This window comes from Lygodium microphyllum, chromosome 28 (assembly GCF_053477565.2).
Source record: "Lygodium microphyllum isolate KBCC chromosome 28, Lygodium_microphyllum_v1.1.10, whole genome shotgun sequence".
NCBI lineage: Eukaryota > Viridiplantae > Streptophyta > Polypodiopsida > Schizaeales > Lygodiaceae > Lygodium > Lygodium microphyllum.
Genome location: NC_141162.1, coordinates 81760085 through 81774301, shown reverse-complemented (window position 1 = coordinate 81774301; position 14217 = coordinate 81760085). Strand labels below are relative to the sequence as shown.

Here is a 14217-nt window from a genome sequence, read left to right as displayed (position 1 = left end):
ATCTGACGAATCCACGGGGGGACGATCGATGGGCAAAGAAATAAGCTCCCATAGGTCGAATGTATCGAGGATGCACTCCACCTTGCACGACCAGAGGGAGTAGTTGGAACCATCCAACTTATTTTCCTTCGGAAAGGAAGGGAGAATCGGCACCTGAATAGAGGGAATCAAGGAAGGCATCCGCACATCTGAAGCAGTTGTCACGGAAGGCATCTTCACGGTAGATGGAACCCTTTGAGATGCATGAACTGAAGAGGGATGAGTGCGAGGAGTCTCCTCCCGACGTTGAAATTCCTGATAATCCCGCCTCCGCTCAGAGGAATGATGAGAAAGAAGCTCATCCTCTGAGTCGTCAAAGCCTGAAAACTCGTAAGACATCTTCCAATCTGCAAAATGCCAAACACCAAAGAAAACTGTGCCGAAGCCGAAGTATGACCAGCAGTATGGTCACCAACCACCAAAACGCAAGCTATGATAGCCTACAAACACCTGGATCTGCAAAATGCAAAGGTAGCTAATGAAGATCACCAGAACAGAAGCTGCCAGCACCAAAACGGAGCCTGGGAGTGGGTTGCCAGCAGGAGAAGAGCCGCCAAGAGTGGAAACGACCACCAGATCAGGAAAACACAGCCTGATGATGTGTCGCCCAACTGAAGGAGAGGCCGCCTGATGGTAAACGCAAGCAAGAGGGGTCGGTTGATGACGTGGCAGCCTCTTGGAGGAGTCGTCTGCAGCAAACGCAAGAAGAATGGCCACCTGGAGGGGCCGCCTGGGCAGTTGGGGATGAGGCGACAGCAGCAGAAGAGGGGTGAGGTATCCCTCCACAAGGTTAGGTCCTCCGTCCTCTCAGTCAGGCTCTGATACCATGTGAGAGTGTGCAACGGAAGAACACGAACACAGAGGAGGAGAGAGAGAAAGCAGGAAATGAAGGAAGAAAATCTGCACTGACTGAAATGAAATGCTGAATACACCAAAGTGGACTGATCAGTCCCTGCACGCAGCCCGGAGCGTCAGTGAGGGCACCAGAACAGACTGGAAGCAATGGCAGCACCAATGCCAGAGTGGGAGAGGAGGGAGTGTGTGCTGAATCTGCAGAAGAATGTGAGAGAATGACTGGGGGGGCTGCTATAAATAGCCCCAAGCCAGAAAAACTGGCCGACCTGGCTGAAACTAGCCGACCTGCCCAAATATGGGCCGACTGCACACAAAAAGGCCCATTTTGGGCTGAGTGACACCCGAAAAGGGAATGCATACAAAATCAGCAAACACAAAACTGACAGAGCTCCTCAGTCTCCTGCTAGACTCTGACAGGAGCTCACAACCAGGAGATGACAGACTGAGAATGAAAATAGAGGAGGCTAACACCTCATACAAATCCCCATTCAAGAATGTTGTCTTAATGTCCAACTAATGTACCTTCCAACCATAATTTGTAACCATAGCAATTACAAATCTCACCGTACTCATACACGATGTAGGAGCAAAACTCTCTTCATTATCTATGCTCTTATTTTGTGCATAGCCTTTTGCTACCAATCGTGCTTTGTACCTGTCCAATGGTGCCATCAACCTTGGGTTTGAGTTTAAAAACCCATTTTGTGCCAATGGCCTTCTTGCCAAGTGGTAAATACACAAGATCCCATGTAGAGTTAGTAGCAATAGAGTCTAACTAATCTTGCATGGCCTGCATCCAATGTACATCTTGCTGAGCTTCGTCCAAGGAAGTAGACTCATCATCATCCAACAGTGAGCTCATAAATACATACTCATCACAATTATCTACTTCCGTAAAATCAGCCAAATGGGCTCCCCTTGCATCATGTGCTACATGTCTAGTAGCCCTTCTGGTGCGTTGAGCTAAAGGAACGTCTATTTTACTCTCCTAGAGAGTTTATAACAACCATCTCGGGACTGTTTTTGCTACATTTACAGCACCCCTTTCATATAGTACTGCATTTTCCACTGCATGTGGCAAACCATCATCAATACCCTATTGTTGAGGCACATATGGTGCAGCAACAGCTTACTATGTTATGTCTTTCCGGCCATTTACAGGAGGCACAAACTCCAAAGAAAGTGACAAGAGACCCTCAAAGACATCACCACTGTCATGGATGGCTGGCATTTGAAACTAATTGTGTGAAAATGCAGCATTTTCGGCAAATATAACATTCCTACTAACAAATACTTTCCTTGTACATAGGTCATACAAGCGATAGCCCTTGCTCTCCAAATTGTAGCCAGTAAATATGCATTTTACAGCCTTGTCATTAAGCTTCCCACAAAGCTCTTTCGGAATATGTACATAGGCTATACAATGAAACACCCCAAAGTAGTCAACATTGGGTTTCTTGTCATGCCAAGCTTCAAACGGGTTGATTGTCTTTAGTGCCTCAGTGGATATACGATTCAACACATGATTTGCACACTGAAGGCCTTCTAACCAAAATTTATGAGGTAGCCCCTTGCTTTTGAGCATACAATGAGTCAGGAGTACAATTCAACAACACCATTCTGTTGAGGAGTAGAATTGGCAAATTCTAACAGCACCTTCCACCATGCAAGCAGTGACCCTTTATGGACAACTTCAGCAAATGAAGTTTGAGTCTAAGGACCCCATTCAATCATTTTTGCTCCATGTTACACAAGTACAAGACCAGCTTCAACACATGCAATCTGCCCTTCCCAAGGCACATCTCATGGAAACAATACTCTACAAGCTTTCCCCGAAGTTTGATGGAGTGGCAAATGCTTTGAGGGCAAAAACATCATCTACACCTGTGAGCTTCACACATATATCCTCAATGTTGCTTGAGCATGAGGCATCTTTGCGTTTACAGGGGAGGCTTCCATCTCATTATGGAGGTTCTAGTGAGACCTTTATAGCTTCAAAGAGGGATAGAAGGAATAAGAAGTCGAAGATCCAATGTTATAACCTGGCATGAAGGGATACTTACAAAAGAACTGCAAGGAGTTAGCAACCTCACGGAAGAAGAAGAAGAAGAAGAAGAAGCAGCAAAATGCGGACTCCTCCAGCGAGTCATCCTCTTCCTTAAATTCCAACTCCAGTCCTCCAATCAAGGAGAAGTCCAAGTCGTGGAAAGGATCCGCTTCTTCAAATCAAGGAAAGGGCTTGGTAAACCCTTCCTTTACTGCTTTCTAGACCAAGTGATGCGGTCATCTCTTACAACTCTCCAGTGCCAAAGCGAACGTGTGAGAGGGTAGTGAGATGGGGCGATCGAGCCTTATCTATATAGGTATGCAAATGCACAAATTCTAGAGAGGGGCATCCTTGATGCATTGACCATAATCTAGCAGGTTCAATCCCAGAAGTTGGTACTGACATCCAGGTTCATGATGAGCTGATTATTTGATAGAAAGCGGGATTGGCTCCTAGTCTGACCTCACACGAAGGAACACTCACGTAGCCTTGGTCAAAGGCGAGGAAATCCTTGGTCACATATGTTCAAAGGCATTTTTGACAAGATGGTCTTGTATGCTACTACGAGACATTGATGATGGACACTCAAATCTACTATGGTTCTTCTCTATTTTCAAGAGTTGGTACCATTGATACCAACATCAGGTTCTCTCCAAGGCACCTTGGTGGTGGCTTAATCACCCACAACTTCGGTATCCATGGTTCTCTTCTAGTGGTTCTATGTTGTATGGACTGTGACGAGTCATTGTTATTGTATCATTATATTGTATCAGATCATTCATGATCTAAGAGAGGGTGTTAGCAGGATTGTCAGCTCATGTGTGAGCCTATGCATCCCTGATGGGCTGGGCACATTTTAATGGATTTTAGGCATTTTATTTGCTTGGCATTTTATGCCAATTTAGCATTTTTCATGCCATTATATTCTGGAGGCTCCTCTTCAATGGGAATCATCATCCAACAAGAGGACTTCTTCTTGGAGAGAGGAGCAGGTGCCAATGCCCACACAGTCAATGACTCACTGTTGTACGCAACTGTCTTGTGTTCGATATATGGATTCCATTTCCCGAGCATCCTTCTGAGTTCTCCTCTTTGCAATGTTCTCTCTTTCTTTCTCTTCTGTCTTGTGTTCAGCAGTTTATTTCAGCACTTTTTTATCCTTCCTTTGTTGCATCCACTTCTGACACCCCAGCTGCCTATGACCTGTTCCAGCCTACCTACTTCTGCATTTACATCAGATTGAGGCTGCCCTGCTGCTTGTGGACAGAATACAGTTGCTACACCTTGCCTTTACTGCATACCAGGCTGCCCAGCATCTGATTCATCCTCTACAGCTTCCGCCTTCATCTGACTCTTGTGTTTTGCTGCCGGTGGACTTGTTTTGCAGCTGGACAGCTGCCTACACTGCTCCTGACTGCTGCTGCTGTGTTTTGGGATCCATTCGAGTATGGCACACTCTTAACACCCATTCCAAACACCTCTGCCCCAGTCCTAGACACACAGACGTTCAAGATCATTTTCATTATCATTCATACACTATCAAAAGCATTCTACAAATTGTGTTCTCCATGTTCGCGTACACTTTGCATTTTCTCTGTTTCCCATACCATTTCTTTGAACGTCTCACTAATAGTTTGTGGGAAACCCTATGTTTCCAGCAGACATGCACATTTTTCTGTTTTGCATTCTAATACAAAGTGCAAGAACACTTTTAGCCTTCTGTAAAGGCCACTTTGTGCAGCTTGCTAGACCCACCTACATAATTTACCTCACCCTCCTTCACTAGGAGAACACAGCTCATATTAGCTCTTTGAAAAAATATCAACCCTCATCATACATTTAGCGACAGCAATATGTTTTTGTGTTCAACTACCAGAAGAACAATCAACTGGCCTGAAAAGTGTTGACACAGGACTGCTTATTAAGACCTGTTTAAAGGCTCACCTTTTGCTGCAGTACTAGAGCACCCTAGCTACTGCTGAACTTGAGAAGGTCTGGTGCAGAAAATACTCAAATTCAACAGTCAGAGAGGAAAGAGAGGCTGACTACATGTAGATTTTTTTAATTCTTTTTCACACCTGCACATTTTTTTGCTTTGTATTCTGTTACAAAGTGCAAGAACGTTTTTAGCCTTCTGTAAAGGCAATGTGCAGCCTGCCAGACCCACCGAGAGAGCACAGCTCATATAAGCCCTTTGAAAGAACATCAGCTCTCACTATATATTTAATGACAGCTTTTTCCTTTTTGTGTTTAACTGCTCAAAGAACAATCTAATTAGTCTGAAATTTAATGTCATAGAAGTGCTTATTTGAACCTGTTTAAATGCTCACCTTTGCTGCAGTACCAGAGCACCCTAGCTACTACTGAACTGGAGAAAGTATGGTGCAGAAAATACTTGAATCTCCCAACACTAGAGATAAGAGAGAAGACTGACTACATGTAGATTTTAAATTTCTTTTCACGTGAATGAAGATTTATGTTTATAAGCAAGATAGTATAGCAGACTGGCAAAATCTTTCTTCTATGGTTTTCATTTTTTTTTGGGTGGTGGGTGGTGGGTGGTGGTGGTGGGGTGTTTTGTTGGTTGGCAGCTAAAATTCTAATAAGGAATGCAGAACTGAGGGCAAAATAATTGAGACCTGACAATGAGACAGAATTCGGGGAAACCAAAAGGAATTTTCCTAACCTAAAATGTTCCCACATCCATTTGGCTGCACATGACCTTTCCAGCTGCAGTAACACATTTTCAGTAAGCCCACATGTAGGCTATGGCCAATAGCAAAGCCATCTCTCCTTTCTTACTGACATAACTCTTACAAGGTTGTGGTTCCATATGCAAATAAATCCTCCACATTGCATCACAGCAGTCACTCCTTCAGGTGTATTGCCACACAAAAGAAAATTAGCTTTTTGACAAAGCTTGTACGTTGGGGTGATAGGTCGAGTGCAGAAAAAGCTATTGTATTTTTGCAACAATGAACAACTTTCTGAAACATCACATAAAAACTTTGCCTGGCATGACAAGTAACAAAAAAGGTATTCTTGTATGTTCACCCTAAATAACCAGACCAAGAAACTAACCTTGGAAACTGCAAGCAATTGTGAACGCATTCCATTTTGATCTCGATGAAAGTTCGGGGCCAGATGCTCCATCAAAGATGCAAAGCACCAAAAAGATTCAGACTCGTCCTCCATAATATATAGAATTGGAGAAAGAAGATCACTCATTCCCTGAAAGGATGCCCATACACATACCAAAAATCCTTCATCTGCAAATGACTGAAACTAACAACTGATTGAAATTTTCAAATCATGAATCCTTCACCTGACAATAACCTAAGTCAAAGTTATAAAATGAATAGGACATGAGTATATCCCGAAGTATTGTAATATTTGGGTTTTCATCATTCGCATAAAATGGAATGCTTCGATCTGTACGTATCTGTTCATGCCAAAACAGATTTGATAAAGGATGATGCACATTCCTTTGGTTCTAAACAGAAAAGTTCAACTGTTGGAGAGAGACTTACTACATCCTTCTCAATCCGACTTTTCCGCTCCCTAAACTTTGTAAAGCGCCTTGCTTGCTCCTCTGAAATAGTCTGAACATACAAAAGAAAGTTTACACAAGACATTCTGCAAATGAGAATAATTCTAAGCTTCATCAAGTTAGGATACTGAATAAGTTCAGATCTTCTGCAGAAGTATCAAACCTCCCACTGGGCCTTTAGAGTTCTGTACTCTGCACGTTTTCTGATAACAAGCTCATTTCTGTCTTTGTATGTAGAATTGTAAGGGAAAAAACCAAGAATAAACTTCCACACCTGTGGCCATGAATGGAATATCAAGAACCAAATATTTCTTAAAACTCATTACTCCACTTAGTGAACATTGAAATATCTATTCAGCTTATGTCGATAAGCAAGAATCCCACACCCACACCTCACGACGCAAACCAGGCTCAATGCCCCCCTGAAAGATTCTTTTCCTTAATTCTTGTGATTTGTTTATGCGCCCTTCACTGTCTAAAAAAGAGACCCACTACAAAACCCAAGAAGATGCATTAGCAAAGAAAACATGAAACCTCTCTGACCAAACAACAACACTACAAAGTCTACAAACCTCATCAATACTCAGTGGTGGAAGACGAGGAGCAATTTCGACTTGAACCTAATTCCAAAAAATAACTAAGGTCAAGATAGTCCAGGATCTGAAGGAATATACAAACGAGTTGCCTTACATTAACAAAATTTTTAGACGACTCAGCTGATCATTGTAAATTAGGAACATTGCACATGCATCTGAGATGCCTGTTGCACTTGCAGGACCAATGTCAAAAGAGTTAACCTGTCCCATTGTGTGAGAAGTAGCAGGCTCTGCAACAGAAGGCTTTGGTTCCACTCTTTGTCTGGGTTCATATAAGTAACTGAGTTCTTCCAACCCATCTCCATACCCAAGCATTCGACTTTCACCAAATAATTGTGCAGTCGTATCACGAGCAAACTTTGTTACCAAGGAAAACTTTTCAAGGACTTGGATGGAGATGTCTCGTGCTGGATCACGGTGACGAGTATGTTGGTTGTGATTTGAAGCATCCACATTACTCAATGTACCTTCCTTCTCCTGTGAATAGCTATCTGTGTTTGTTCTTGACACATTAGGTTGTCTTGAAAATGAAGACTCCACAAACTTTTCATCGCCATTTGAAGGGGTAATATGTTGCTCTTTTGTAGATAGAGCAGCTGTAGATACCACATCTCTTAGTTCCAAAGATGTCAGACTCCTCTGCAAATGAGAAATCAAAAATGAAAAACTTATCTTGGTGCAAGAACAAGTAAAATGCAAGACTGCATGAAAATGGAAGTCCTGTCACGGTACTCCAATAGCATATCATACAATTCAAGTCTAGAGTCCTAGCAAATTAAATGGCCGAAGGCACTCATGTCATCTCAATAGAAATTATCAATAGCATAAAATCAACCTCGTACACATGCAGGTCTACGTGAAAACAAACTACCAATGCCATTATTCACAAGTTATACAAAGACTGCTCCCTGTCCTAGGTTAGTTAAACTGCACTTGTATCATTCAATTCCAAGAACACATCAAGGCTCAACAAAATAAATGGCAAAAGATTGCTTGTGCAGTCTCAATAGAAATCGTGCTTAGCAGAAAACCAACCTCTTCTACCAAAAAACATGCAACTTCCCAGATCCACAAGAAAAACCACATATACTTGTGTTACACCCCATGAGAATGAACTAAACAGTTACACCTACAAGTTGTCACAAATTTATTACATAAAGCACGATACACTCAAAGGAGAAATAGATCAAACAAATGAGGCACAGACTTATAGTGCAAGACATGAGAAATTAATGAGCTCACAATACCTGGAGTGGATCTTGGGTAAAATCATTAACCAAGAACAAGTTTGCATCTTCAACAGACCTGCCCGTAACAAGTAGAAGAATAGAGTGACTAGGAGAGAAATGACTTTTAAAAAGACAGTATACAAGATCAGGCAAGCCATCTGAAACCCCAAACCAAAACCAAAATCAAACCCATATCATACAGAAACGTACTACAACTTTCTTTCTACAATTGACCTGAATCACAAGTACTTGCTTTCTTCATATATATATACATAGAGCCCAACAGCTTTATTGCTAGTATCAACAGAAAAGATAGTTTGGTCATGCCCATTGCTTTCAGGAGAAGTTGAGGGACAAAAGTGTACAACTTTATGGAAGACCAAGACTAAGGGTCACAAGGAAAGAACAGGATATGGTGCAGCCTTCAAACAAGGTTGACATATGCCTTTTGCAAATACTTTTTGATGACATGATGTCCTCAGAAGGATGAAAACTCTATCAGTTGGAGACTAGGGCATTCATCTGAAGACTCTCTCAGTTGGAGACTAGGGCATTCATCTCACATTCCACATAACAGACCCTTTGTAACAGACCCTCCTTCTAAGGCCTGTTATGGGGCAGGCAACACCCACCCCGTGGAGCCCGCCTCATGAGGGATCACTCTCTATTCAGCGGTCCCACAGTTTTGCGGAAGCGTATCACGACACGACAAGGAACGCAGAAGCGTAACACATCATGGGCAGCGGAAGGTAACACGTAACGGGCAAGGTAACACGACACGGAATGAGGGTAACACGATATGTGTATTGCAAGGTGCAACGAAGGCACGAGAATATTTACAAGAAAGCCGAAAGGCTTGTGGGGCAAGAAATCACGTGTAGAGGGTGGACGCTATCAACGCGCATCACACGACGCCATCACGTGGGTGAGGGAGGCATACTACCCTCATACGCACCTCCCCTTGAAAGAACTCGACGACCACCTCGAGGTTCGAAACTAGACTCAAATGCACCAGGGGTGGTGTGCTGAGACTCAAAACTTCGGGGGTCTAAACATGTCTCACTATCAAGACGGCCAGTGTCTACCCGCTAGACCTAACCTATGACCACAAACTTGGGGGTCTTTGTCGACTCACTATCAAGCCGACCAAGGTCTGCCCACTAGGTGCCATGCCCACTGACTCAATTACAAACGTGGAAACATGGTCTTCATGACTCAAAGGAAATCACCCACTGACTCAATTTACAATTGTGGAGTGATCCAAACTGACTGACTAGGAAGACAAGTAATATTGGAAACACTTCAATTCATCCATCTGCTAACCAGATTTACAAGGACAGAATGGAGAATAACCAAGTTAAAACAAGTTGTGTTCACTTGTAATAACTGAAGGTCCTGACAGTATGAGTGTGCAGAAACTGTCAATGGACTGAAGAGGCGAGGGGCGTAACTCAGCTTGAAGTGTGCCACGCCATGAATGCGAGGGCCCAGTAAGCGGCGCCCTGAGTTTGATGACCCCAATTGGCTAGATCTGTCAATCCATGAACCAACTGAGAATGAAGGCCCCGATTGGCCTGATCTGTCAATCCAGGAACAAGATAGTTGCGCGAGGTGCGCTGTGAAGACGCACCTCCCCTTGAAAAAAGTTGGGCCAGGTAAGCCCAAAATGTTTGAGTATGCCGCCGTCTTGCGAAGGTGGCACTTCTGGTGGCACGTAAAGCGCCAAATGGAAGGGGGATAGCCGTTCTTTTATACTCGTGGCGACGCGAGTTTGCAGCACTTGTAATGACGCGTACAGTGCCAAGTGACAGGGGAATAGCCGTTCTTTTAGACTCATGGCGACGCGAGTTTTTGACTGCTTTTTTGGCAATTTGGACATGAGCCAATCGTTTATACTCCTGGCGAAAAGAGTTATTTATCCTTCGGATCTTCACTCTGTTCAAGTACCATATGGTAACAGGATAAATGGCCTTTCTTCTAGGCTCCTGGCACAAGGAGCTTGGTATATCTGCAGGATAAGCATGGAAATTGCCCGTTTCTTTATTCTCCTGCAGCAAGGAGTCTTCAACAAAAGGTGTACAAACATTGGCCGTTTCTTTATCCTCCTGGCACAGGGAGTCTTCGACAGAATCAATGTGGAAAGTAGTCGTTCGTTTATCCTCCTGGCTAAAGGAGTCTTCAAGGATCTCATCATGGAAATTGGCCCTTCTTTTATCCTCCTGGCTCAAGGAGTCTTTGAAAAGATTATCAATAAGCATAGCCATTCGTTTATCCTCCTGGCGCAAGGAGTCTTCAATATGAGATGTGGCCGTTCATTTATCCTCCCGGCTCAAGGAGTCTTCGATATGGTAACTAGCCCGTCAGTTTAGCCTCCCAGCTCCAAGAGATTTCTAGGATATCAGCATGGAAATTGGCCGTTTGTTTATCCTCCCGGCTCCAAGAGTCTTCAACACACGATGTAAATCTGGTCAGCAGATGGATGATTTGAACTGTTTCCAATATTACTTTTCTTCCTAGTCAGCCAGTTTGGATCACTCCACAACTGTAAATTGAGTCAGTGGATGATTTCTCTTTCAATCATGAAGACCATGTTTCCACGTTGGTAATTGAGTCAGTGGGCATGGCACCTAGTGGGCAGACCCTAGTCGGCTTGATAGTGAGTCGACAAAGACCCCCAAGTTTGTGGTCATAGGTTAGGTCTAGCGGGTAGACACTGGCCGTCTTGATAGTGAGACGTGTTTAGACCCCCGAAGTTTTGAGTTTCAGCACACCACCCCTGGTGTATTTGAGTCTAGTTTCGAACCTCGACGCGGTCGTCGAGTTCTTTCAAGGGGAGGTGTGTATGAGGGTAGTATGCCTCCCTCACCCACGTGATGGCATCGTGTGATGCATGTTGATAGCGTCCACCCTCTACACGTGATTTCTTGCCCCGCAAGCCTTTCGGCTTTCTTGTAATATTCTCGTGCCTTCGTTGCACCTTGCAATACACATATCGTGTTACCCTCATTCCGTGTCGTGTTACCTTGCCCGTTACGTGTTACCTTCCGCTGCCCATGACGTGTTATGCTTCCGCGTTCCGTGTCGTGTCGTGATACGCTTCCACAAAACTGTGGGACCGCTGAATAGAGGGTGATCCCTCATGAGGCAGGCTCCACGGGGTGGGTGTTGCCTGCCCCATAACAGGCCTTGGAAGGAGGGTCCGTTACACCCTTCCCCCCACCTCTGGAGTCTAAAGCCCAAGGATCTAGACACCCTCATCCCCACCAAAGCAGGGTAAGTTAAGCAGTATCTCCCAAGCTGCCTTCTCAGTTCAGATACTTGGATAATTATTGCAGATATGCCACAAGGGTATCAAGTACAATAGTGATCATATCTGCACTTGGGAGTCCCCTCCAGACACCACCATCACAATCCAAAGTTAGTGCTGGCCAGAAGGCAGCAAGGCATGCCCTCCCCAGACCTCCCATGGAGGCAGATTAGGGGTGTGGACTCTGAGGGAAGACCCAGCTGCTGGATCCTCACATTGCTTGGTAAGAGCTGCATGAGTAGCAGCTATGTACAATGGATGGAGGGCCAAGCTTTAAATGAGCCGGATCCAACCCATCCAGGAGGCAATGGCCAGCCTCATCCCCAGAAATTTCTACAAGTTTCTTCTCCTGTACAACATGAGCAGTAAGCTATTCCTAGGCAAGACCATGATAACTAGGCCATTACCTAGAGCCGGCATTAGACAGAAGATAACATAACCCAGCTTTGATGTGCTTTCCAAAGCGCCTCTAGGACAGCTGACCATGAAGGAATGTATCCTTCCTCCTCTGGTCGGTAGGGCTCCCAGTTAGCAGTTGGCTTCCAGATGCAGGAGGATGGGATATGTCAATCTTCTCCACAGCAGTGCTTAGACCCACAGCTCCGCCTTTAGGCACGCATGGTAACTCAGTTAGAACAGAGAGGGACTTGCAGTATTCTATGTCATGCAGGGTTGGGCCTTGGGAGCCTTACTTCAGAGGGCTTTTTGCTGGCAACCAAACAGCCAAGGCCAGCACCTAGTCCATGATGCTGAGATGCATGACATGGTGTCTTCATCATTGATGTTAATGCCTCTGTCATCGTCAACTTGGAGACTTGCCTGGTGCACAGGTGCTTGAACCTTCATACGGCGACTAGCCCTGTACGAGCTATGGTATTCTATTATTTACTTACTTTGAGGACATTGGCTGCAACATCAAGGAGGCTTAAAGCACCAACATGGACTTGGATAGTTGTTCCTTCACATCTGCCCTTCACACTTAACAGATACCATAGAATATTCTACATGCTAGTGAGCCCAGCTATCTCCATCCATGTTTCACTTTAATAATAAATATCAGAAACAAGTGAACATTTTGTTCAAGTTGCTAGAATGGTTAAGCACTTTTGCTATGATGTCAGCTCTGTTGAGGCGGGTATCTTTGATGGCAAATTATATTTCTGGCCTTGTCAATCTGAGAAAACAAATTCTACCAAACAATTCCGAGAACCCAGCTATTCATTTGATTAGGTGCACTTTAGTTTCCACCCAAAGGAAAAAGGCACTGATCATCCACAATTAAAAAAATGTCATTACCTGACCATGTGAACATGCTCCCTCAATGTTGACAAAAACTCTTTAATACCACCATTATGAAAGTACAGTGGAGGATATGCCAAACCTGAACAAAATTTCTGCCTAACTTCAATCCGTGTTATTTGTTATCATATTAGATTCAAGCTTATAGAAAGGACATGTCAGCACGCACCACTTGTAAGAACTATTATTATGTACTGCCATCCCAAGGGGGGTGCATGCCTGCGTATAGACCTTATAAGTGCAACAGGCGTATCTTGAATTGTGTACAAAAGTCTATCTGTATCACATAACGAAACAAAGCAGTTTTTGATAACCAACCAATCATTTACCTGCTAAATGTTACACCTGAAATATCACTCAATATGACTAAACTAAAGGTGAGACATGGCCCATGATTAAAGCATACATATTAACTCACAATATTGTTATTTATACCATTTGCAGCTGAGTCTGTTGCACCTTCATCAGCAATCGTTTGCATATATGGAACCCAGGTCTGCAAATTAATAAGCAGCAAAAGAATTGACAATGAGGCAGCTGAGTTGCTTGTGAAGTATGGAAGTTTAGAAACATGTGTTAACCAAACAGCCAGAAAATTAGCTGTACAGACATTTATTGAATTTCCACTGTAGTTGACAAATATTTTAAGACATAGCCTACAATAATTGCAGCCCCGCCATAGCTATTACAGATCTTTGTGACTGCTGCCAAGTTTATGGCATGTGGCTGAAGTCTCACTGGCAATGGCATACAGATGCACTTCACGGTCAAATTAGGAAGGTCGAGGCAAGTATTGATTCAATGAAGGACAGGAAAAAAACCTTCATGTTTTACAGATTCAATATCCATCCTAGATATGGTTGTTAATAAGCTGCATTTCCTTCATCTCTGAACATGGCACTATTATTACTGACGTGACTTGGTATCTAGCTTATGCATGATGCATAAGATGAGGAAGCATAGGGACACTGATATACTATCAATGAGGAAGTAAGAACATGCATCTTGAAAAACAATTTATCAATCAAACAAAATCAGTAATCACAAGATACCAAGTCAACTAGATTACCACAAAAACTGAAGAACCTTGTCTGATCAATCGAAGTCGTCCATTTATCCGCTGACTTGCATTCTGTGTCGGATGCACTGCTACATTGTCTTTGACAAACAATGTCTCCAAGTCAGCAAAAGACTCTCCATCAGTCCTATTTATTTGACCCTGCTGTAATGCTTACATTAGTCATGGATTCTTTTCTTTTTTTTTGGAGAAGTAAAATTTATATTAATGACACATC

The 14217-nt window shown here is 43.5% G+C and overlaps 1 protein-coding gene across 2 annotated transcripts in view; it reads right to left on the bottom strand.

Moving 5' to 3' along the window:
* Nucleotides 1–14217, bottom strand: part of LOC148011678 (uncharacterized) — a 69890-nt gene that overhangs the window by 24507 nt on the left and 31166 nt on the right. Inside the window, exons 2-13 of one of the 2 annotated variants that reach the window (XM_087670480.1) lie at nt 13992–14144; nt 13358–13418; nt 13092–13199; nt 12920–13004; nt 8335–8392; nt 7289–7726; nt 7064–7111; nt 6884–6982; nt 6655–6765; nt 6472–6543; nt 6267–6383; nt 6023–6172 (exon numbers count right to left, since the gene is read on the bottom strand). In XM_087670480.1, coding sequence (XP_087526606.1) covers nt 6023–6172; nt 6267–6383; nt 6472–6543; nt 6655–6765; nt 6884–6982; nt 7064–7111; nt 7289–7726; nt 8335–8392; nt 12920–13004; nt 13092–13199; nt 13358–13418; nt 13992–14144 — 1500 coding nt within the window. The remainder of the gene's footprint in view (nt 1–6022; nt 6173–6266; nt 6384–6471; nt 6544–6654; nt 6766–6883; nt 6983–7063; nt 7112–7288; nt 7727–8334; nt 8393–12919; nt 13005–13091; nt 13200–13357; nt 13419–13991; nt 14145–14217) is intronic. The other variant, XM_087670481.1, reaches the window with a different exon arrangement.